General features: G+C 41.5%; 1 protein-coding gene across 1 annotated transcript in view; it reads right to left on the reverse strand.

The window, feature by feature from the left end:
• The window catches only part of UBR5 (ubiquitin protein ligase E3 component n-recognin 5), a 3,965,620-nt gene that overhangs the window by 998,736 nt on the left and 2,941,474 nt on the right, over window positions 1-25,410 (reverse strand). Inside the window, exon 39 of the mRNA XM_044065648.1 lies at window positions 14,146-14,277. Within this exon, the coding sequence (XP_043921583.1) occupies window positions 14,146-14,277 (132 nt within the window). The remainder of the gene's footprint in view (window positions 1-14,145; window positions 14,278-25,410) is intronic.

Genomic DNA, 25,410 nt, shown 5'->3' on the forward strand with positions numbered 1-25,410 from the left:
TAGGATTAGGTATCCATTGCCATATCACTCCCTGGGGGAGGGAGGCATCTCTGGCTTGTCACATGGGTGACACCTAGCAAGAGCACTATGTGCTCACCCTGAGGTGCTTGAACCTAGTGATCCTGCACTGCCATATGCAAGTCGCACAGTAAACTGAAAGGAATTCTGCATACAAAGGCATGCTTCCCCTCAGAGATGATCATACAGCAGAGCTTGAAAGAGCCGCCACATGCCACATGGAAGGAAGTGTGTTACAGATAGGGAAAGGGGAGGCTGCCATGCAGGATCAGAAGCTGGCCCACTTCCTACCACCTCTAATGGCCAGAGTGTCTGAAGTTTAAATTTTCTTGCCAAACTGGTCAAGCACCTGCACGACCTATCATATGGCAAGGGATTCTTGGATGCTTGCCCACTAGCTACCTTGGAGGACCCTGTAGACACCACTGTAGGATCATCCACTGAGTTTTTACAGCGGTCCTTGTGGGAATCAATCACTCCACAGAAATTATCAAAGCTTCCTGGGGGAAAGGAGAAGGAAGTCAGGCTGCAAGGATATGTCAAAAATCACATAATCCAAGACAATATGGACTACAGGGATCGCCAGTGGCATAGGAGCGGGAAGGTTCAGAAGTTCTCTGTAGTGAACTTAAGCCTTAGAGAATGCCCTAGATTCCCAATGAAAGGTTTCCTTCTTTTTATGAATGGTGTCTCCAAAGGATAAATCTCAGGGGGTGAGGCTGAGGATAGTGTGCCATTCAAATAAGTGTCTTGATGTGTCTGAGACAGAAGGTTCTCTATTTATTCAAATTCCTCTTCATCCTTAAACTCTAAGAAATCTAAGTCTCCCTGAGAGGAACTGTCCTCCTTTCTTTTTCAAGGGGAGGTTCCCACCACAACCTTCTTTTGAAAGGTGGGTTGTCTGGACTTCATAAAATCTTATCCCAGTCTGACCAATTCCTGTGAAGAAACCTAGGTGGAGGAAGCAGGGGACTCAGCATTGGCTGGGGCAAACCTACCTGCCACTTTGTCTTGGAAGGATGAATTTAGGGGAAGACAAGGACTCAGGTTGTGGGAAGAGAGCTGCAACCTCAGCTTAGTTCCCAGGCAGATCTCCCCTTACTGTCTCCACGGGATAGGGCCCCTCACCCTCAGTCATCAGTATCTGGGTATCAAAATTAGTATCCAGCTTAGCAGCTTTGGAACTGAAAGTCTTGGGTCTGATGTTCACAAATGTAAAATGGGCTTCAGTCATGGTGGGCTACAAAACATGACATCGACATACCTTCGAGAAAAGTGAATACTCTGAGAAATGTACATCTCGGACTCAGAACTAACAGGCACTGGGACCAAGTCTAGGTGAGGAGCAGGACACAGAAATGTCTTCAGCCTGCCCAACATCCTTCTCCATCAGGCACTTATCATTTAATTTCTAAGGGATGATGGCTGGAGAACTGGCATACGTGTGCAAAGGCTCAGCCCTATTTGAATCTAAGTGCCACTGGAGGGATTTGGCCCTGCACCTAATGGTTTTACTATTAAACCTAGCAAAAAACTGAGCAATTAAGAATATTGTGCTGAGACACTACACAAAAATGACAATATGAATGGAAAACTATGCGAGGTATTTGCTTCCCACATGAAAGGCATTTACTAGTGTCATTAGCTCATTCTTCTTAATACAGAGAGAACATTTGATAAGGCCTTCTGTTCCTCCTTTTTCCCTTTTCAAAAAGTAAAACAAAACTTTTTTATTCTTTTTCGCCTGAACCTTCTTGTGTTCTGACTGTCCTTCTCAAACATATTGAAAATATACAGTATATTTCAGAGCATTTGTTATAACTGTATTTGCTATAACTGATTTAAGTATTTTTCCGAATTGGTGAAGTTTCAGCCAGAAACTAGTAGTCCATTGGTCGTTTTGGGCCAATTCCTAGCTCCTTTCAGCCCCCTGCTATAAAACACGCTAAACATGCGTTTTCCAGCTTGTACCAACTCAGCACAGATCCTCGTGGTGGCCTGCAGAGTGATCCAAGCAGCAGAGAGCTAAAAGAGTGACTTTCTACCAGATATAAGTATTTTTGTGGCTTTCCCACTGTTATTAAGCTAGCGACTGCATTTCGCCTGTTTTACTGCTACTTTAAGTGATTTCTGCATTTTACACTGTTTATTGCACTTTAAGTTACTAATTGTTGCAAATTGTTTCTGTAGGCTACACACTAAAGTGCGCTAGCCGATTTACAGCATTTATAGCATTTACTGTCTGTTTTTTTTCCTTATCTCTGTAATAAAACAAAAAAATCTCTTGTTTTCCCGCATTACTGAACTAGAGTAGTCCAGTTTCAGAGTTGCTGATCCCAGGGCTTTCTTTTTAGTTCCTGTTACTGATCCATTGCCTTATTAGGAAGGAGGGAAGTTTCTTTGCTTACCAGTGGGAGTGGGAAGCACTGAGCGGCCTTTTTGTCCGATTTGGTGAAGTTTCAGCCAGAAACTAGTAGTCCATTGGTCGTTTTGGGCCAATTCCTAGCTCCCTTCAGCCCCCTGCTATAAAACACACTAAACGCGCGTTAGCGCGGAGTTGCCACTGTTGCACACAAGAGCAGCGGCGGTTAAACTATTCGGGCCATCTAAATTCCACTCTTCAAATTTTCCCTTAGAACTACCTTCCTCGAGCTGTACTGCTGATCTAACCAGCATATCCTATAACTGAAAAGTTCATCTCTACTTGATTCCCAAGTAGACTATTCTCTATCTGTAAAGCCTAGCACTTACTCCTACAGTACTTGCACCTTGATAAAGCACTCTTATTATAGATAGTACCCACCAGCCTAAAACCCACTTCCCCGAGTCCTTTGAAAGTCTCTTTATCTACTACTTCTAGTATGTCGAGGGATCAGTTGCTAGTGTCCTCTCCAGCTCAACTGGTGAACCTGGGAATATTGAGGCAATGTTACAATTGCCTCATGTACACAGACAATCCTCTCCTTCTCCCACAAAACACAAATACATGCGTGAGATGCAACTATACGGCCAAACTGGAGGCTGAGCTCTCTCAACATAGGACTGGCAAGACCAGACAGGAGGAGAAGGTAACCACACACAATACATACCCAGTCACACATGGTACCATCACAACTTCAAATCATACACATACTCACACAAAGACATACTCGGAGGCTCTGATCAAAAATTTACCAAAACAGCAGAGGCTACCAAAGCAGACATCCAAACAACTACCACCTCACGACCCAACACATGCAACACATAGACCACACAGTCAGAGTGTCAAACAGTCACAGCCCTTAAGGCCAAACAAAATGCCAGACACACTTGTCATTGGTGATTCCATAGTCAGACACACTGACGTCCCGCTCACCAGACTGAGTAAGGAGAAGGTCACAGTAAGCTGCCTGTCGGGCGCTAGAATCCGCCACATAACGCAAGCACTCAGGTCTCTCAACAGCAGGTACAAGTATGACTCAGTCATTGTCCACGCTGGTGTCAACGACCTGAGACGTACCTCCTTGGACTATATGAAAAGGGACATCGAGGAGCTCTCTGATTATGTAGCCCAGGCAGGTATGACCCTGACCTTGAGCAGTATCCTACCTTCACCTAGAATGATGCCACAATACAGTGATAAGATGATCAGCTTTAATAATTGGCTTAAATTCTGGTGTCATTCAAAGGGGATCCAATGTCTGTCTGCCTGGGATGACATGCTGGACAAGCCACGCTGCTTCAAGGGACGGCTTGCACCTGTCACCCCTGGGCTTCCGGATATTGGCAAAGGCTCTTGCCACCCCATAGTGCCTTTTTAGGCAAGGCTCAAATTCTAAACCTACCACCCTAGAACACCAAAAAGGAAAAAACTAAGGATAATGCTGCTCAATGCCAGAAGTCTCAATCTCAAGATGCACGACTCGAGGCCCTTCTCAATATGGAGAACATCGATGTCTGTGCTGTGACAGAAACCTGGTTCAAGGCTCCTGAGAGCACCCCAGCACTAACAGGTTTCACCTCATATCATGCCCGCCCCAAAATCCGGACAACACCAAGAAAGAGGGGTGTCCATATTCATAAAGGACACCCACACCTCAAGGTTGGTGGCAACGCACGATGCATCGGAGACCATCCAGGTGCAATTAACCATAGGCAAGACTGCTCTGCAATTTGTAGCATGTTACAGGCCACCCTCTCAAACTCAGGAACCTCACATGGCCTTCCTGAAAACATTGGAGGGGATAAATGCATCTCCAAACACCATCATACTAGGTGACTTCAACTACCCTAATATAGACTGGGAACACTACTCAAGCCCAAACACTCTAACCCAAAAATTCCTGGAGTTCATAAACTCAAATGCCATGGAACAACTAGTCACCATCCCCACAAGAGGAGAAAACATACTTGATCTCATCATCACAAACATGGGATCAAAATGTTCAACACCAGAAGTATACCCTTCACTGGTGAGATCAGATCATAAACTAATCTCGCTGGAGGTCCTCATCCCGCCCCCACCTGAAACAAAAAAGACCACAGTGAAAAACTTCTCAAAAGCCGATTTCACACTTCTAAAAACTAGTGTGGTCTCCTTTAAGGCCCCTGAGCCAGTGGTAAACATTACTCAAACCGCTGAATCACTTACAAATGCCTTCTACCAGCACCTACAGGACTGCATGGATCAGGCAATCCCAAACAAAACTAAGACTCTCTGTACCAAAGGCAAGCGTCCAGTCTGGTGGACCCCAGCCATAAACAAGCTCTACAACAAAAGGAGGAAGCTACTACAAGATAGAGCAAAATCCTTGAAAGGTAAGACACCTTTGATCATTATAAGTAAAAAACTAAGAGCTCTCATAAAATCATCCAAGGCAAATTTTGAGAGAAAAATTGTCAAGGACTCTAAAGACAATCATAAGGCCTTCTTTAGCTATGTTAGAAACCTAGGAGGAAACTCCCAGATATGCTCAGAATTAGTTCAAAATGATGTGAAAATTACTGAACCTACACACACTGCTAACATACTGGCTGACAGGTTCAGTGCAAACCCCCAAAAGGAGATATATCTCTTCCAGAGGATTGTAGCCCCCGAAACATCTCCAACGCCCAGGTGAGAACTGCCCTCACTAAGGCAAAAAACACAGCATCCATGGGACCGGATGGTGTCCCCGGCTGTGTGCTTCATGAACTCAACGAGGAATTAAACCCACAGTTAGGACAGCTGTTTAATCTTAGCCTCACCTCAGGATACGCACTCCAAGGAGTGGCGACGCGACTGTGGTCCCACTTCATAAGGGCGGTGCCTCCACAGACCCTGGAAATTACCGCCCCATTAGCTTGACAAGCCTTATCTGCAAAGCCAGGGAGAGGATCATAATGGAACTCATAAATACAGACATAGGGAACTTGCAGACTTTGGATCCAACCCAGTTTGGCTTTGTCAAAGGCAGATCCTGCCTCTTAAACTTGGTTGACTTTTTCGAGACAGTCACCAAGGCCATTGATGAGGGAAAGGCAGTCCATACAGCCTACCTCGACCTGGCAAAGGCCTTAGACACAATACCCCACTCAGGTATCATCGAAAAACTCATCAGCTTGAATGTAAACCCATACATCACAAGATGGGTTGCAAACTGGCTAAGTGACAGAACCCACAGGGTCAGAGTTGCTGGAGCCATGTCAGACTCAAAGTCTGTCACAAGTGGTGTCCCACAGGGCTCAGTCCTGGGTCCACTCTTGTTCGGCATCTACTTTTCTGAAGTACAAGCAAACACAGGAGGGTTATGGCTGACAAAGTTTGCAGATGACTGCAAACTGGGCACCATAGTCGAAAACACATCTGACACAGATATCCTCCAGAAGGGCCTCACAGAAACGGATAACTGGGGCCAGAGCCACGGCCTGAAGTTAAACGCCAAAAAATGCATAGTCATACCCTTCGGGAAAAACAAGGATACCCCTAGCTACCATATAGGTGGCAATCCACTGAGCACAGAAAAAGTCATCAGGGATCTGGGGACCCAAGTTGACAGGAGCCTTTCGTTTGACACTCATGTTGCTAAAGTAGTTAGGAAAACCTTCTATATCGCCCACCTGATCATGAAGGGATTCACATCTAGATCAAGGGAGGTCATCGTCCCCCTGTACTCATCACTCATTAGACCTATGATTGAGTACAATACCCGTTCGAATGTATCTGACCAGACACCTGCTGCAGCTTGAAAGGCCCCAAAGGCTCCTCACCAAAAGGATAAAGGGTCTCAAAAATATGTCTTATGCTGCCCGACTGAAAGAACTCCAGCTCTATTCAGTCTCATACCGCTTGCTCAGAGGTGACCTGTGCCTGACATATAAGGCCATGTCAAACCCAGATTTGATGAATATGCTTCACCTCAAAAATCTAGATCCTCAGAACCACAAGGGCGGAGACTTAAACCTTGACACTGTTATAAATAGAACGTGCTGGAGGGACAGATTCATCACCCAGAGACTCCCTATGCTGTGGAACAAAATCCCGGTACATGTGAGGCAGAGCACCTCGCTGGCCTTGTTCAAGAGGAATCTTGACCAATGGATGGGAGATCGCAGATATACCCCAGGGATTACTTCAGTGTCACTGCTTGACAGAGGCACAGAAAAATGATAGGCATAGTTTTTATTCAAACTAAAGGGGTGGCGAAAGCCACATAACTATGGGCTAGGCTTATAAATGCCCTTGGGCAGATAGCCTAGTATGAACCTATGAACCTATGAACTAACCTTTTTAAACATTAACAAATCACACCAAGGTAAAGAAATAAGTAAGGTGCCCAAAAGAGTATTTATATGAAATGTTTTCATGAATCACGCCAAGCATGGACTGGCAACACTGAGTAAAGTACAGTTGTGTACACTTGCCATAAATGTAGATGTTAGAGTGTATTCACTGTTGCAGTCATTACATTTGGGTTATCCGCTTGCAGGTAGCCCTCAGTCGGCCTGATTAACAAAGTCTTGGGTTCTGTGTTGGTTGCTGTCCCTTCTTCCATGTCGTCAGGGGTATAAAACATGCAGCCGATGCCATTACATCAGTTTTTCTTGCCCCAGATGTCAGGTGCCCCCTAATGGGAAGCAATTAAACATGAAAGCACAAAGATATACCTCCAACGAAAAAGCAAATACACCATAAAGGCTTTTAAGCATAGTAAAGGAAAGTAGAGGTATAGCCAAAAGAAGTTAGGGGGCTGGAGGGAGGGTAACCAGGGCTGCAACAGTGAATACATATCATCTACATTTACGGTAAATGTACACAACTGTACTGTGGTCTTCGTGTTTCAATGTTGCAGTCATTACATTTGGGTAGATTCCCAAAGCTATGGTTGGGAGGAGGAATTCAGATAGCATTAGGGCCAGCTATAAGGCCCTGCAAGACTGCAGTGGCAAAGCCAGCTCTGGATTTAGAGAAAATTGGCAAATGATAATGCTTGGTGAAAGTATGTACAGAACTCCAGGTAGCACAGCTTCTAGGATGTCCCTGGTAGGGACGCCTCTGAGAAAGACTGTAGAGGTAGATGCAGCCCTGGTGGAGTGAGGTCTGATCCCCTGGGGGATAGGTTTTCCATGATGCTTATAGCAGAAATGAATGCAATGGCTTATCCATTTAGAAATGACTTGCTTTGAAATAGCCTTCCCCTCTGCCCCTGCAGCAAATGCCACCAGCAGTTGTTCAGATTTCCTTTGAGGTTTAGTCCTGTCCAAGTAGAAACTAAGTTGCCTGTGCACATCTAAGGAATGCAGTATCCATTCCCCTTTATTCTGTGGATTGGGAAAGAAGGCTGGCAAATAAATGGACAGATTAAGAGCCACACTAGATACCACCATGGGCATGAAGGATGGATTGGTTCTGCGGGACACCCTGTCTGCATGAAAGAAGATGAAAGGCTCCACTGCCATAAGGGCCTGTAATTCAGATACCCTTCTAGCTGAAGTGATTGGTAAAAGGAAAGCTGTTTTCCAAGAAATAAATTTTAAGTCTGCAGTAGCAGCTGTCTCGAAAGGAGGTAGAGTGAGTTTCTCCAAGACCAAGTTAAGGTCCCAGGCAGGGGTTGGAGCTCTCCTGGGTGGTCTCAAATTTTTGGCCCCTCTGAGGAACTGCTTGAGCAGTGGATGAGAGAAGAGGGGAGTTTCTGTGTTATAATGGGCTGAAATGGCTGAGGCATGGATTTTAATGGAGGAAAAAGACAGGCCCTTATGAAGCATCTCAGTTAAGTATTGTAAAATCTGAGGTAAATTGGGTGCTGCTGTGCTCATCCCTTGACATTGGTTTCAGGAACAGAATCATTTCCATTTTCAGCATAAGATTTTCTAGTACTAAGCCTCCTTGCCTCTAAAATGATATCCATCACAGTTTTGCTGAGGGATGGTAAAGGAGTGATTAAGTAATTAGCCAGGCTGCAAGGTTCAGTGTTGGAAGTTGAGGGTGCAGAATCTGGTTCTCCTGCTGAGACAGCAGGGAAGGAGTCTGAGGCAGGTGCCATGGAGATAACCGTGACACACTGCGCAGGAGGGGGTACCAGTGTTGGCGCGGCCAGTCTGGAGCAATCAAAATCATTCTTGGTTTGTCCTGTTTGATTTTTAGTAGTACTTTGGAGAGCAGGGGGGGAAGGCATAGACTGATGGGACAGAGCATCCACTTTCCAGGCTTGTTTGTGGGGAGTCCTTGTGCAAAATGAGTCCAATTGGTAGTTCTGGGGAGAGGCAAACAGGTCTATATCTGGGCTCCCAAATTTGCTTGTCAACATGTTGAAAATCTTTGGTTCCAGTTTCCACTTATGTGGGTCCAAGAGGTTTCTGCTTAGTCCGTCTGCCAGTGTATTTACTTTTCCTGGCAGGAATTGAGCTTGTAGGTGCACTTGATAGCTCAAGACTGTGTTCCACAATGCCATGGCTAGTCTGCAGAGGAGGTAAGAATGTGTACCCCCCTGCTTGTTTATGTACCAGATAACAGTGGTGTTGTCCATTCTTTACCATTAGTTGTCCTGGAAGAATGTGGTCCTTGAAGGCTGTCAGAGCATTCTGTACAGCTAACATTTATTTTTGATTGATATGCAGGTGCATTTGACTTGGGTTCCATTTGCCCTGAATGCACTTCCCTGCCAGGTGAGCCCCTCATGCATAGTCTGATGCATCTGTTGTTAGGGTTTGGGCGGCAGGGGGTGGTGTGAAAGGTAGTCCCCCTTGTTTTGACGCCAGGCCTCTGCCCGCCAAAGGAACTCTAGGCATAGGCAAGGTATGACAGGAATCATTGTTTCTAGGTCTTGAGAATGTTGACACCATAGGCTTTTTAGATACCACTGTAGTTTCCTCATATGCAGTCTTGCACATGGAATTAGAAGAATGCAGGAGGTCACGAACCCCAAGGCTTGCAGTATTTGTCTTGCAGACATCATGGTTTTTGTGGCCACTTGTCTGAAGTAGGCTGTCAAATGAATTTGCTTTTCTGGCGTGAGGTAAGCCATCTGGGAAGTTGTATTCAAGCTTGCTCCCAGGAATATAATTTGTTGACAGGGTATCAGGTGTGATTTCCTTTCATTTATGGTGTAACCCAGACAAGTTAGAACCCTTTTTTACAAAGGTCAGATGATTCAAAAGTATGTCCTGGCTTTCTGCCTGAATTAGACAATAGTCCAGGTATGGGTATATCTGAATATTTATTTGCCTGCAAAATGCAATAAAGGGATCTAGGCACTTTGTGAATACTCTGGGTGCAGTAGATAAGCCAAAGGGCAGTGCAGAGAACTGATAGTGCTTGTAGCCTGCTTTGAAGCGTTGGTATCTTCTGCAAGATTCCCTGATTGGGATGTGCAGGTATGCTTCTTTTAAATCTAGTATTGCCAATCAGGCATCTTTGCCTAGCATAGGAAGTAATTGGTGAAGAGTCAGCATCTTGAATTTTGGAATCTCCAAAAAGATGTTTAGAGTAGACAGGTCCAGGATAGGACGCCATGAATTGTCTTTTCTGGGTACCAGAAAAAGCCTCGAGTACAAATCTTGTCCCTTTTCCTCTTCTGGTACCAGTCGAATAAGCCCCCATGCTTAAGAGAGAAAGTACTTGTTTTTGGGCCTCTGCCCACTGATTTGGGGGTAGGTCCGGCCACCCACTTGGTGTTGGCAACGTGTGGAAGTGAAATCTGTATCCCTGGGACACTATATTTAAAACCCATTTGTCCTGGGTAATGAGTTCCCTATTCTTTGCATGAAGAGCAATCTTTCCCCCAAAGGGGCAGTCAGTTGATAAGTGCTTGGAAATTTTAAAAGGAAGTCATTGAGACAGTTTATCATAGGGGGAGTCTTATTATTCGCAGACTTGGAAGTGGAGGCCCCCCACTGCTTAGTTCTGCGAGTCCCCTGGGACTGAAACCTGGGTTTTTTGCTGTGTTTGGGTTTGGCTTGAGAAGACCTGGAAGGGGCTGGAAAGGACCAGTTCTTAGGGGGCCAGTGCCTACTAAATCTAGGAGGCTGAACTTGTAAAAAATCTTTAACAGTTTGCATAGATTTAACTTTATCTTCCATCTTTTTAAGAACTTCCTCAGCCTTGTTGCCAAACAAGCAGTCCTGATTTAAAGGAGCATCCAACAATTTAGCTTTAACATGATCAGGCAAAGATTGCTCCTTAAGCCAAGCATGCCTTCTGAGCACAGACCCAGTAACAGAAGCCCTGCAAGAGGCCACTAATGAATCAAAACCACATTGCAAAGTATGTTTTCCAACTTGTTCGGCAGAATGCATTGAATCCTGTAATTCTTTATTTTCCACCAGTCAGGAATCAACATCATTTTCTGTTTAAGCAGTCCAATAACATGTTGCTGATATTTTAACATATGAAACTGGCAGTTTAAAGCCCTAATGGCCAAGGTTGCAGAAGTGTAAACTTTCTTACCTCATCTATCCAGTGCCCTGGAGTCTCTATCAGAAGGGGTAGGATTTTTAGCAGTAGACGCCTTAATGCCCTTGGGCCCCTGTGAAACAGTCTCTGGATCTGCAATAGGATTTTTGAAAAGTAACTTGTGGGACTCAGGGACCCTGTAGTATCAGTCAGGTTTTCTGGGAGCAGGAGGCAGGGAATCAGGGGCCAAACTAGATTCCGAGAAAGCATCATCAGCATGTCTTGTACAGGAGGAATAGCTAAAGACCTATGCTGAGGTAGGACAAGGAAAATCCTAAGCCTCTTTTTTTGAATCAGAAAAATCCTGGCTTTCCCAGTGGAAATGCTCCCTTAGAGTATGTAAGGTTTCACCAAAAGAAAAATCCTCAGGAGGGGAAGCAAAGGGAATCAGAATCCTCATAAGTAGGTAAGGGCAAATCCAGATATCAGAATAGTCAGAAAAAACAGAATCCTGATCAGAAGATTCATAATCAACTTCAGTCCTAGGCCTCTTAGAAGGGGGGGGGGGGGGGTTGGCTACCCATGATTAGAGTTATTAGATCTTCAGCCATTCTTATTTGTTTTTTAGGCCTAGAGGCCTGAGCATGTGGCCTGGGCGTCAGTTTTTTAGACAAGGATCGAGATTTAGGCCTAAGTAAAGAAGGAGGCGTCGGTTTAATATGCAAGTCCATAGGCCTGAATACACCCTCAGAAGCTGGGTGCCTGCACAGCGGCTCCAGACCCATCCAAGGTAGAGACATCCGCAGGTTCCATAGTTGAAGCATCTCACGGCATACCTGACTCCGAATGGGTCTCAGTAGAGGCCTGCGAATCAGAAGTAGCGGGTATCAGGGGCTGCGAAAGCGCCTCACTGAGTACTGGTGAACTGGTGACAGGCTTAGGAGAAGCGTCGTCGGCAGTTTTGGACCTCGGCGGCCTGCCTCTGTCTTTATCTTTGCATTTTTTCGTAATCCCGATAGTCAGATGGCTAATCGATGACATTTCTAGATAATCAAACCGAGAACCAAAATATACAGAGGCAAAAATATACAGACGATGGATAGTGCGCTGATTAAATAAAGCACAAAACCGACAGCAAGGTAACGTCGTGGTGAGGACCTAGGCAAGGAATACAGTACGAATGAAAATATTTATGAGGTATTTGCTTTCCACAAGTAATGCAATTATTAACGTTTACTGACATCGGTAAGGAGCAAGAAAAAGTTTCCCCAACGGGGTACTTAGCTTTAGTTGAAAACTTCGGTTCTGAAACTCGAAAACGAAAATTTCAGGAGTCGGCCGACCGGCACTTGCAAACTGCTTCTGCTTAGGCACCACACGGCAAGAAAGACTGATGTAATGGTGTCGGCTGCATGTTTTATACCCCTGACAACCTGGCGTCATGGAAAAAGGGACAGCAACCGATGCAGGACCAAAGACTTTGTTAATCAGGCCGATTGAGGGCTACCTGCAAACAGATAACCCAAATGTAATGACTGCAACAGTGAAACACGAAGAACATCGCAGTGTCGATCCATCAGACTATGCAGCAAGAAAGAACTGAAGATGGCAATGGCTGACATACCTTTTATAGAACTGAAGTAGGACAGCCATGGATGTCTCTCAGTTGGGGGATTGTGAAAGACTCGGGTATTCAGGCTGGCTACAGGCCTCTGCACGTTAAGAACTCCCCAAGATTCAGTTCTGCAACACTAACTATGATGAACATTCACAAAATGTAGTCAATCATGTCTGATAAGATACATTTGTTAAGAAAGCATAGTACTGTAGAATCATGTGTATAATGCACAATTTTTGCAGGACAACAATGCAAATCTAGAGACCGATTACTTTCTTATGTAGAATGCCTTCAGGTGGAGTAGAACTCTGCAACCAGAGTTTGGGCTGATGTGCTGAGTTCCAGTAATATTAATATCTATCCTACAGGAGATGACCTGGCTTTCAAATGCTAAGCAGTCACTGGTTTGTTTCTTATTTTCACCTATCATGCCCTGCACAACCTGGATCATATTTACTTAAAATGAATGAGATATTTACATGTGAGGAATGGTGAGTTGGTAAAGGTGGATGAGTTTAAGTTCTTGGGATCAACAGTTTATTTATTTATTTCAGTTTGATTACCGGGGAAGTCCACTGGGCCAGAACGTGCCCGTTTTCAGTGGAGGCCTGGGGAGAAAAGCTCCACAAGCAAATACAATACAATTCAATACTGGTTACAAACTGTTAAAGGTAAAAATACAAGTATAAAATCATATAGTTGGAAAATGCATTGCATAAATTTTACATTTAAAAAAACTTAGTAAACAGATAATAGCAACAGGTTACAGTTCAGAGTAATGGTGAGTGTAGAAGAGAGGTGAAGAAGAGAGTACAGGCAGGGTGGAATGGGTGGAGAAGAGTGCCAAGAGTGATTTGTGACAGACGGGTACCAGTAAGAGGGAAAGGGTAGGTCTACAAGAGAGTAGTGAGGCTAGCTATGTTATATGGGTTGGAGATGGTGGCATTGACAAAAAGGCAGGAGTCAGAGTTGGATGTGGCAGAGAAAGATGTTAAGCTTTGCACTGGGTGTGACTAGGATGGACAGGATTAGGAATCAGTATATTAGAGGGCCAGCTCAGGTTGGACAGTTTGGAGACAAATCAAGAGAGGCGAGATTGCGTTGGCTTGGACATGTGCTGAGGAGGGATGCTGGGTATATTGGGAAAAGGATGCTAAGGATGGAGCTGCCAAGTAAGAGGAAAAGAGGAAGGCCTAAGATAAGGTTTATGGATGTGGTGAGAGAGGACATGCAGGCGGCTGGTGTGAAAGAGCATGATGCAGATGACAGGAAGAAATGGAAACAGATGATCCGCTGTGGCGACCCCTAACGGGAACAGCCGAATGAAGATGATGATATTTACGTGTGATATTTCCTAAACTCCTGCTTCACTGTTTGCCCTCTGTTGTGTACTGTACTATTTTAAGACTGGACTATGTTAACATTAAAGACATATTACTAAAGATTAAACTTAAAGGGAAAAAACACTGCAAGCAAACCTTTACTGTAAAATTGCTGGTGCACAATTAATGCCCCATTGCTGCTTCCTCATCAACCTTTATTATGCCAGGATGACTCATAAGTGCACCATTTCCTGTTTCTAGCACTGAATCCAAGGTGTCACATCTCCCAATGCTACTTGAGCTTCCCCATGACTTTTTTGTTACTGTGAAGGTTTTACCTGCTTCTGATCCAGCAGTAGCAGCTGTAACAACACTTCTACGTCCACTGGCATTATCCTGGTTACTATGGTTACTCTCACTGTCACTTTCAGTTTCCGCAGCTGCCAAGAGATCCAATTCCATGTCACTTCCTGGAACGCAGAGCCAAAAATGTAATTAGATATGACCAGTAATACTCTGCCAATTACATTATTCAAAAAAGAAAAAAAAATCTGATGTACAAACACTCACGCCACATATTTAATATATAACATTTGTCATAAAAGTAATAAAAACAACAAATACATAGTTACCATTAAGAATACCTTCACAAGAAATGACACCTGTAAAACCAGAACCAAGAAGAACTGAATATTTGTTTTTCAACAAATAAGGAGCAACTCAAAGCTACAAGAACAGCAGTGGTGCAGAAAACACAGCTGCCTTTGATAATGACAAGAATAGAAGGCTGTGGGTCAGACGATAATGGAGAACACCAATCTTTTTATGTATGGGTACAGAACACTGTATGACTAGGTTAAATCATGCAGGCAGAATAATCTGTTGTGTGGCCTTTTTTTTTTTTAAACTGTGTATAGTAATTACTGTAATTTCGCATCAATTTTGTTAGTAAAGTGGAGTTGCTGTCTACAAAAAATGGCAAAAAGCACCAAACTTTCACTAAAACCAAGTCCAAGGTACTCAAGAAAGACACCAGCAGAGCAGTTCCAGTTGAAGCAGTTTTAATAAAAAAATACAACTTACATAAACGCATACACTTTAAAATAACAGCATTTTTGTTTCTACTAAGTAGACTTCATCAGATGTGGATGGACAACCACAATAATACTTTTATACCCTTCTAAAACACAGGTTAACCAATAAAATTAAATAGGAATTTAAAAAGATAGTTGAAAAGTTAATTACCATAAAATTCATGAACATTCATGACCTTGTGAAGTTTCTAAACAATGTAAAACATTTACTTTCAAAGCAAAATGTGTATTATATATATATATATATATATATATATATATATATATATATATATATATATATATATATAGATAGATATAGATATATATAAAATATTTAATTAATTTGCTGTCTCCTTTAATACCCTTGCACCCAGGATTTTTTTTAAAAGGGAAGGGGTAAAAGGGGTGTGCCAGTAGTTCTACAAAAATGGAATTAATTAAAAATTACAATAGTAACATGCATCCAGTTTCTAATACCCTGGAGCCTTACCATCTGTACTTTACTAATCTGTCAATTACAACTGCTGTGTTTAACAAAGGATCCTCATAAGTGCACTACTTTTGCCAGTTTCATTATAATTATATTTCTGTCATAACTGTCCTCGTAAGTGATGTATTTATCTCATTTTAATTATAATTCTGTCAGTTAAGTTACAAGGCTCTTGTCAGACATATTGTGTTTTAGCTGCCATTTAGGTAAATGCAGGTCCTCCAGTCTGCTACTGCTGTTAAAAATGACAAGCCAGCTGTTAAAATGCACTGCAAGAGATGCACTTCTGAGGGCTACAAAAAAGAAACTACCTTGATCCAATGTTCTCTATTACATTCTTGGCTTCTATTCCCACACCAACTATTTCAGTTCATATTACAATACATACAGTACGGAAGAGCATAAAGAATGATGTAGCACTTGACTTGATGTTCAACAGATGACATATTTAACTGATACAGTGTGCAACAAGAGTAGTAGCTCTATAATCAAACTGTACATATAACAAATCACACATTACAAAACAAGAAAAAAAAATAATCAACTTAAAAACCTGCAACTAAGGACATCTTCTCCAAATTGTAAACCCTTCCTCTGTAAGCCAGATTTAACATTTTTCGGTACTTGCGTATTATCCCAACCAGATTTTTGCGGCTGCGAAATCCGCATACCTCCACAAAAGAGAGTGCATTAAACACTTCAAAGTTTTATTGTAAGTCCTTAGAAGTGGCCAAAAACTGTACATAACTTTACAAACCGAAACAAGTTCAGAAATCATCTTCCTTTTTTGCATCCGCTACAGACACATGCTTGAATTATCATGCCTGCTATTGTACTGTCAGTTGCATTATTTACAGTCTGTGGAAGAAAGTGTGCAGGGAATAGTGACTATCATTACTAAAATTACAGGAAAACTAGTTCATGTTACAGTGAAATGGGGTGAGAAAACCCCACATTTCTTTTTGTATGATGGTGCTTGTGAAACAAAACGATAAAACAAATTCCCCAATTTTTACTGATGGAGTTCTGTGGCTATGTAAACACTTCTAGTGAAACGGAGCAAGTATATGTTGGGTAACTTCACTTAATGTGTTATGCCAAATTCGCAGCATGTCATTACTCAAGTTAATTGCTAAAACCTTAAAACATAATGCCTGCATTTGTGATGGTTGAAAGTCGGTTGAAAACCATATAATTTTGTTGGCATTTGTGTTGGTATACAATACTATATTTAGTAAGAAGTCCATACTGTTTCTTTACAGTTGGAAACATTTGTGTAGAAAAGGCAATCGGGACAGGAATCAGTTTTCTGAAAAGACTCTTCAGAAACAGTGGAGTGCAAAATATCCACCCTCATAATGTAAAATCATTAACAATGCAATGGTTCTTAAAAGATTAATTAAAACATTGGTTACAAGGACCATGTTTACCGAAAGCAAACATAGCATCTCTGTGTTTTCCTTCTGTGAAGGATTCGTTGCCCAGTGTGAAAATATTCCAACACACAGTTCGACACCAGCCATAACAACTCATGCATGCGTCTGTAAAGCTTGTGAAACAGGAAGAGAATTTCTTAAATTGTTCCTGTTCCTTAAAGTCATGTAAACTTTTTGGAAAGTAGTAAGGACTATGATTAGCAGTTAGAAATCATTCAGCCACTCATTTGTGTGCAGGTAGGCGCTATTCCCAACCACAAAAATCTGGTTGCGATAATACGCAAGTACCATTTTTTCTAAAACAATTTATTTTACATTTGTTTACCAGAATGGCTCATCTGAGTGGAAGCTCAGGCAGAAAAGCTCTGAAGTAGGGAAAAAAAACATATATATATATATATATATATATATATATATATATACATACATACATACACACACACACATACACACGCACAAAGGCATTAATATCACAAGCACAATTCACAGTGTTTACAAAAGCAGGTTTTGAAAGTTATACAAGTGAGAGGAATCAGCGATGCAGACTGTTTCAAAGTATAATAGATACAAAGCCATTTTACAAAAAAAAGTTTTACCAAAGGAAGTTTTTTTTTGCTTTTTTTGTAGCATAGCAGGTGTTGGTAGTCTAGATTTAAAACTTTTGTAGTACACTGCAATTAGCTAGAGCCTTTCAACGGAGTGTAAACATTCACATTTTGTACATATGTATTTTCTGGCAAACATAACACAGATTATGTGGGTATGCTTGTGAACAAATATAATTAAAGGTGTTACCTTAGATTTTGTAACAGGTTTAGATCTGACAGTATAGATTGCAAGAAGGTAGTTGAGAAGACAGGAGGTCAGAGAATAGTGGGGAGGTGCAGGTAAGAGAACTCTTATAGTGACTGTTCCCAGGAGGTGAAAACATGAGGAGGAGGCTGGATGGCATTAACCAGGGCTGATACAGGAGCAGATCCATTTGCTATAGAGGTAATCTTTTAGCAGTTTTTTGAATTGTATTGGACTGATACTGTTAGGAATATCAGAACCACGTAGTCACAACCACTTATAAATCACGAAAAAGACCACTGTGGAAGCCAGGAACAAGCCGCTCGAACTGAAGTAATAAAAATAAAATTTATTAAAAAAAAAAAAAAAAAAAAAATCACACAAGGCTAAGTGCTTTCATCTATGATACTAGACTTCATCAGAACACCAAACACACTGTTTCAAAAGTTTAAATAGCTTATTTCGACCAATGGCAAGTACCAATTTATATTCAGATACTCCCCCCAATACATCATTTCCCCTTTATGAAAAATAATGCAAATGCTTAAATGCTTACCTATATCACATCTTAGCTTCTATTATTGGTTTTATAGATATATTCTCATTTACACCCGGTGTAGTGGTAGCATTTAACAAAATCTGCCATCTCACCTCCTTCTCACTCAATATAGCCTTTATATTCCCTCTCTATGATGTGGAAATACCACTTCCAGTATAGCAAACTTAAACATGTTACAGGCAGGGTTATCTCTAATATGTCTATATAAGGCATTATTGACATCACCTTTTTTGATGGCATATGAATGATCATAAATTCTATCCCTCAAATGTCCTGTTTTACCCACATAAAATCCGGCACATATTGTACACAAGGCAAGATAAATGACGTTCCTTGTTTGACAATTGCCTTTAGCAAAAGTTATTAGGTTGTGACTCCTATTTCCCAAACACTTAGTATGTTCTTCTAATATGGCTGAGCACTGATTGCATCTGCCACATTTTGTAGTACCGGACTTGTGGGAATTGCTGTACATATGACCTTTATATAACATCTTTTTCATATTACATCCTACTTTATGGACAAATGTGTGATCGTTTTTTAAATAAATTTTATTTATATTACTTCAGTTCGAGTGGCTTGTTCCTGGCTTCCACTGTGGTCTTTTTCGTGATTTATAAACTGTTAAGAATATGTCGGGGAATTGTGTTCCAAACTTTGGAGATATAACGGGAGTAGAGGGAGTTAATAGCTTTGTTGTTGCTTTTGGAAACATGTAGTAGCATTTTGTGTGAGGACAGGAGTTGCCGAGTGCTAGTGTAAGGTTGAAGTATTTGTTGTAAGGCAGGAGTCTTGTCTGGTTGGTATACTATTCGGTGGATGAAGAGTTGGGTGAAGGTTAAGTATTGAGAGAGTTCTAACCATTTTAGTTGTAGAGCAAGACAGTGGTGATATCTTTGAGGGGAGCTAGTGCTGAATTTGGCTGTTTTGTTGTAGCAGGACTCAAGTTTGGTAAGCTCAGTTTTGCTAAGGTTGGTAAGGATAAGAGATGTGTAGAGTAGAGTGGACAGGAAATGAGTTATGGCAAAGTCTAGTCTGGTTTGGTTAGTAAGGAAAGGGATTTATGCAGAACAGACAGCCTAGTTTAATAAGAGTCTTCTTAATGGATTGAGATAGGTGTAGGTTAAATTTCATCACTGACTGTAAAGCCTAGTAGCTTAATTTGTGAGACAGTGATTACAGTAGTGTTGTTGGAGAAGTGCATTTAAAAAGTGGTTGGGGGATTTGATGGGGAGAAAGAGCATCAGCTTGGTCTTGTTTGGGTTCAATATAAGGTTTGCTTTAGCTGACCAGGATTCTGCCTAAGAGAAGGATTGCTGCATGGTAATCTCTAGCTGTTTAAGAGAGGATGTAGTACATATGACGGTTGAGTCATCTGCATATTGGATGACTGAGGTGAGGGGTGTAGCTGGTTAGTGAAAATGATGAAGAGTAGGGAACCTAGTATGGATCCTTGAGGTACTCCTATGTTAACAGGGAGTAGGGATTATAGGTCCTGTTGCCATCTAACAGCTTGCTGGTGTTTAGTAAGGTAGGTGTGGAACCATGCAAGGGAAGACTGGCTAAGAGTTAGGGTGTCAAGCTGTGATGGTAGTTTCTGGTGTGAAACTGTGTCAAAAAGCCTTTGAGAGGTGTAGAAAGATGGAAACAAATTTGCTGTGGTTTCTGTGTTGATTTATTGTTTCAGGAAAACTTAGGAGGGCGGTTGGGTGTTACGGTGGGGTTGAAAACCAGGTTGAGTGTGGGATAACAGGTTGCTGGACAGAAGGTGGTTTAGAAGCTGGGTGTAAATACATTTTTCTGGTATTTTGGAAAGGGGTGAAAGAATGGCAATGGGTCTGCAGTTTGTGAGTTCAGCAGAGTTACCTCCTTTGTGCAGGGGAATGATGAAGGATATTTTCCTGATTAGAGGGATGTAGTTTTCAGTTATGGAGCAGTTGATCAGGGTAGACACGAGACAGGCTATGACTTCAGTGGCAATTTTGAATTCTGTAGGCAGGTTGTCTGTTGCTAGGGTGGTGGGTTTAGTTTACGGAGTAGTTTTTTAATGGTGCGAGATGGAACAGGTTTAAAGGAGAAGGTGTTACTGGCTTCGATATTAGTAAGTGGGATCTGAGGTGGGTTATTTTGGTCACAGTGGATAATAGAGTGAATCGAGTTTGTGAAGAAGGAATTGAATTGTGATGCAATACTCTTAACTGAAGGAGGTGTGGTGGGTTTAGGGGTTGAAGCAGTTTACTTATGGTGGACCAAAATCTTTTGGGGTTGTTTTGGATTATCTGTTGGGCAGTGATATAGTAGTTTTTTTTGTCAGCTTTTATTTGGCATTTGGCTTTTTTCCTAAATTGTTTGCACAGTAGTAGGTTGCCCTGTTTTTTGTTGGCTAACCAGTGGACCCAGGCCTTGTTTCATTGTTTTAGTAGGTTTTTGGTGTTGTTTGTTAGCCACAGTGTGTGGTGATTTTTTATTCTAGCAGATCTGCAGGGGGCTAGGCTGTTCAGGACATTGAGGAAGGTGGTGTTAAAGTGTTCTACTGCAGTAACTAAGGGTAGGGTTTTGAGGGGAGACCAATTTGTTGAAGAAGGAAATGGTATGTTTGGATACTAAATTTCTTCTTATTGCAGATTAGCTGGCAGGCTGATTGTGAGGACTGAGATTGCGTCTAAGTAGATAAGTGGGCAGGTGGCCAGTGATGCTATCGGGGAGGCAGCCTGTTTGGAAGGATGTAGGTGTTTTGTTAATAAGGGTCCAAGTCTAGAATGGAGTGCCTGCTAGAGGTTTTGTCTATTCTGGTGGGTTCTTGTATGAGTTGGGAGAAGCCATGTAAGTTTATAAAGTTGGAGGGATTTTTGAAGTTAAAAGTGGACCAGTCGCAGATTATGACACAGGCATAAAGAATACAGGAGCTTGGCAGACAAATTCATATAATTTCTCAAATATTATATTTGTCCAAGAACCATATCTCGCTGGTAAATACAAAAGTGCTCCGATTGCCTCCCTTTTGACATGCAGGTGTTCCCTTTTAAACTTTTTTGCAGGAGGCAAGCTCCCCTGAACTTATATACAACACAAACGTATATATACACACACACTCGCATGCGTGCACACAGACACACATACTAACTCAGACAGACATACCTCAGAGAAAACTGAATATTCCAAGACATGGCCATCTTGGACTTGGTTTATGTAAGTCCATTTTTGGCAATTCACTCTCAGCATTCTAGGACTCGCTATAGTTGGTCCCGATACTTCAAATAGTTGCTGCACAGACACGTTATTTAACAGGCACAGAAATTAATCTACAAACCTCTGGCTGTTGCCTAACCATTTTCTTTCCTTAGTGCAGGCAATACTATCATAACAAACATATGTAGTCATGATCAACCATGTTCGCAATGCTGCAACATCCAAAAATCTTAAATACATACATACATACACACACACACACACACACACACATATATATATATATATATATATATATAAAACACACACACACACAAACACACACACACAGCGTGTATATAAAAAGTGTACACACCCCTGTTAAAATGTCAGGTTTTTGTGATACAAAAAATGAGACCACAATAAATCATTTCAAAAGTTTTCCACCTTTAATGTGACCTATAGCCTGTACAATTCAATTGAAAAACAAATCTGTTAGGAGAAAAAAATATAAAAAATAAAAAACGTGCAATAAGCTGGTTGCATAAGTGTGCACACCCTTAAACTAATACTTTGTTGAAGAACCTTTTGCTTTAATTACAACATTCAGTCTTCTTGGGTACATACCTACCATCAATTAAAGGGACTCTGATTAACCCCAAATAAAGTTCAGCTGTCCTAGTAAGATTTTCCTGACATTTACTCAGTTGCCTGCTACAGCAAAAGCCATGGTTCACAGATAGCTTACAAAGCTTCAAAGGGATCTCATTGTTGAAAGGTATTAGTCAGGAGAAGGGTACAAAAATGTTTCCACAGCACTTGATACACCATGGAACACAGTGAAGACAGTCATCAAAAAGTGGAGTAAATATGGGACAACAGTGACTCTGCAAAGAACTGTACATCCCTCCAAAACTGAAGAAAAGACAAGACGAAAACTGGTCAGGGAGGCTGCCAAGAGACCTACAGCAACACTGAAGGAGCTGCAGAAATTTCTGGCAAGTACTGGTTGTGTACTACATGGACAACAATCTCCTGTATTCTCCATATGTCTGGCCTGTGGGGTATGGTTGCAAGACGGAAGCCTTTTCTTACACAGAAAAACATTCAGGTCCGGCTACAATTTGCAAAACAATACATCAAGTCTCCCAAAAGCATGTGGAAAAATGTGTTATGGTCTGAGACCAAGGCTGAACGTTTTGGCCACAATTCCAAAAAATATGTTTGGCGCAAAAACAACACTTCACATCACCAAAAGAATACCATCCCCATGGTGAAGCATGGTGATGGCAATATCATGCTTTGGGGTTGCTTTTCTTCAGCTGGAACTGGGGCTTTAATCAATGTAGAAGGAATTATGAACAGTTCCAAATACCAGTCACTTTTGGTCCAAAACTTTCAGGTGTCTGTTAGAAAGCTGAAGATGAAAAGGAATTTCACCTTTCAACACGACAATGACCTTAAGCATACATTCAACTCAACAAAAAAAAGCTTCACCAGAAGAAAATTAAAGTTTTGGAATGGCCCAGCCAGAGTACAGACCTAAATCCAATACAAAATCTGTGGGGTGACTTGAAGAGGGCTGTGCACAAGAGATGCCCTTGCAATCTGACAGATTTGGATGACTTTTGCAAGGAAGAGTGGGCAAATATTGCCAAGTCAAGATGTGCCATGCTGACAGACTCCTACCCAAGTGAGCTGAACGCTGTATTAAAAGCAAAAGGTGCTTCAACAAAGTATTAGTTTAAAAGTGTGCACACCTATGCAACCAGCTTATTGTACTTTTTTTTTATTTTTTATATTTTTCCCCTAACAGATTTGTTTTTCCAATTGATTTGGACAGGTTATAGGTCACATTAAAGGTGGGAAAAGTTTTGAAATGACTTATTGTGGTCTCATTTTTTTATATCACAAAAACTTGGCATTTTAACAGGGGTGTATACACTTTATATCCACTGTAAATATACACACACACACACATATATACACACACACACACACACACACACATATATATATATATATATATATATATATATATATATATGTGTGTGTGTATACAAATAAATATTTGAGAAATTATATGAATTTATCCACCAAACTCCTGTCTCTTCTATGCCGGTGTCATAATGTACACTTATAAAGCCCTGACTATGGCCTAGGAAACACAGATCAACCAGCAGCTTGGGTGTCTAAGAAGCTGGTAGTAGAGAGGGTAAGGGAATGTGTCTGGAGCACAACACCCCTGTCAAGGGTGGGTGGGGTTTCTTACCAACATCAACCCCTTGTGAAAGTGAAGAGCAAGTCAGCACTAACATCCACTGCGTGTCTTGCTCTCATAATGTTGCTGGTCATGCCCAGGATTTTATAACACAAAACAGCTTTATTGAATTGTCATTTATGACATACGAAATCATACATTTATACAAATGAAAACTAGTCATACAGACATATCTTCAGTTGCAAACATTATACATCACATATAATTTTCTATAAAGGTGGTAAACATTATATAGCTCATTCAATTCCTGCCTTCTCTTAAACTTCATTCCTCCTCCAAAACACTATTCTGCATGTACTGTCGCAATTCCCATTTTTTTTCTACATAATTTACTCCTACCCATTTCTAAAGATCCTACTTACTATATTTTTATCTCTGTTACTACATTCACTACTTCTTGCACGGCTGGCTTAGAATTTGGAGTTCCACTTTCTACTAATTGCTTTTTTTTTGGCAGCAACCAAAATTAAACTCGGCAAGCCCTTACTATGTCTAGGCAATTCTGATTCTGTTATCAGAGATAAAAAATGCATCATCTTAGTTATACCAATCTGCTCACCTGGTATTTCTGACAGAGTAGCCTGCAGGGAATTTTTTAAAAGTCTACTAGCTGATAACACTCCCAAAATATATGTTCCAAATTACTTATTTCTTCCTCATCACACCTCCAACATTTTTAATCTACCAAAGGAAAAACTCCATGGAGTCTGCTTGGGCATAAAAAATACCAGTGCAAACACTCCAAGCCAAAATCCAAAATCTTCTAGACTTGGGTCTAAAAACAAGAAATAGCCAAAGGCAGCAGTATGCCTCCATCTTCTGCTTATCCTTTAAATTCCCTTTAACCATAACTTTTTTAAAATAAAAAACAAACATCCCACATGTAAATAGATAACATTTTAATATTTTATAAAAAAAAAAATAAAATATTTGTTCTTTATAAGATCAGTCCTTTAAAAAATATTTTTGAAAGTGGTGGTCATTCGTCCAACGACACACTTCCATGATTTTCTTAAGTAGCCCCCTATCTTTTCCACCAAAAGTTATGTGGATAGTAGAGCAATGTGCTCTTCTACTAAGGCAGCCATCTCCTCCATGCCTCCCTATTAACTGTGGGCAAGTAACTCATGCAGTTTGTGTGGTTATCCTATAATGACACCCTCCGCCCCAAGGAGCATGTACACCTTTTCCTCTATGTGGTGGCATGCAGCTGCAATGCAGTATGCTTTTGTATGTGCCCACCTAATCTTCCTTGCCACCAATCCAATCCCTAAATTGTATTCCACAACCATCCCCACCCCAATGAAGAAAAAAAACTCATTCAGATTCTCCACTTGCTAGCACTACAATGTCTCAAGTTTGTTTATAAACCCAGGTTATGAGTGATGTTGTCAAACATTATGCTTCTGTGTCACAAGGTCTTCCAGGGGCTTTCTTTTTCTTTTCAATTAATAATTTCTCATCTACAGTCCGCGGTGGTGCAGCGGTTAGTGTTGTCGCCTCACAGCAAGAGGTTCTCAGGTTCGATTCTCGGCTGGAGCGCCTTCTGTGTGGAGTCTCCATGTTCTCCCTGAAGTCGAGTGACATTTAAAGACATGTAGGTAGGTGCGTGAATGGGTGTGCCTTCTTTGAAGGCTGGGCTTTGGGCTGGCACCTCAGCGCTGTAAAAATCCACTGCCAATTATTATTAGCGGACTGGAGTTCTGCTGTGGTGACCCCTAACTGGGAAAAGCCAAAAGACATTAGTTTTACTAATTTCTCATCTACACTTTGAATACCTCCCTTCAAATAAATTTTCCTT

Source organism: Protopterus annectens, chromosome 3.part0 (genome assembly GCF_019279795.1).
Source record: "Protopterus annectens isolate FY-2018-M chromosome 3.part0, PAN1.0, whole genome shotgun sequence".
Taxonomy (NCBI): domain Eukaryota; kingdom Metazoa; phylum Chordata; order Ceratodontiformes; family Protopteridae; genus Protopterus; species Protopterus annectens.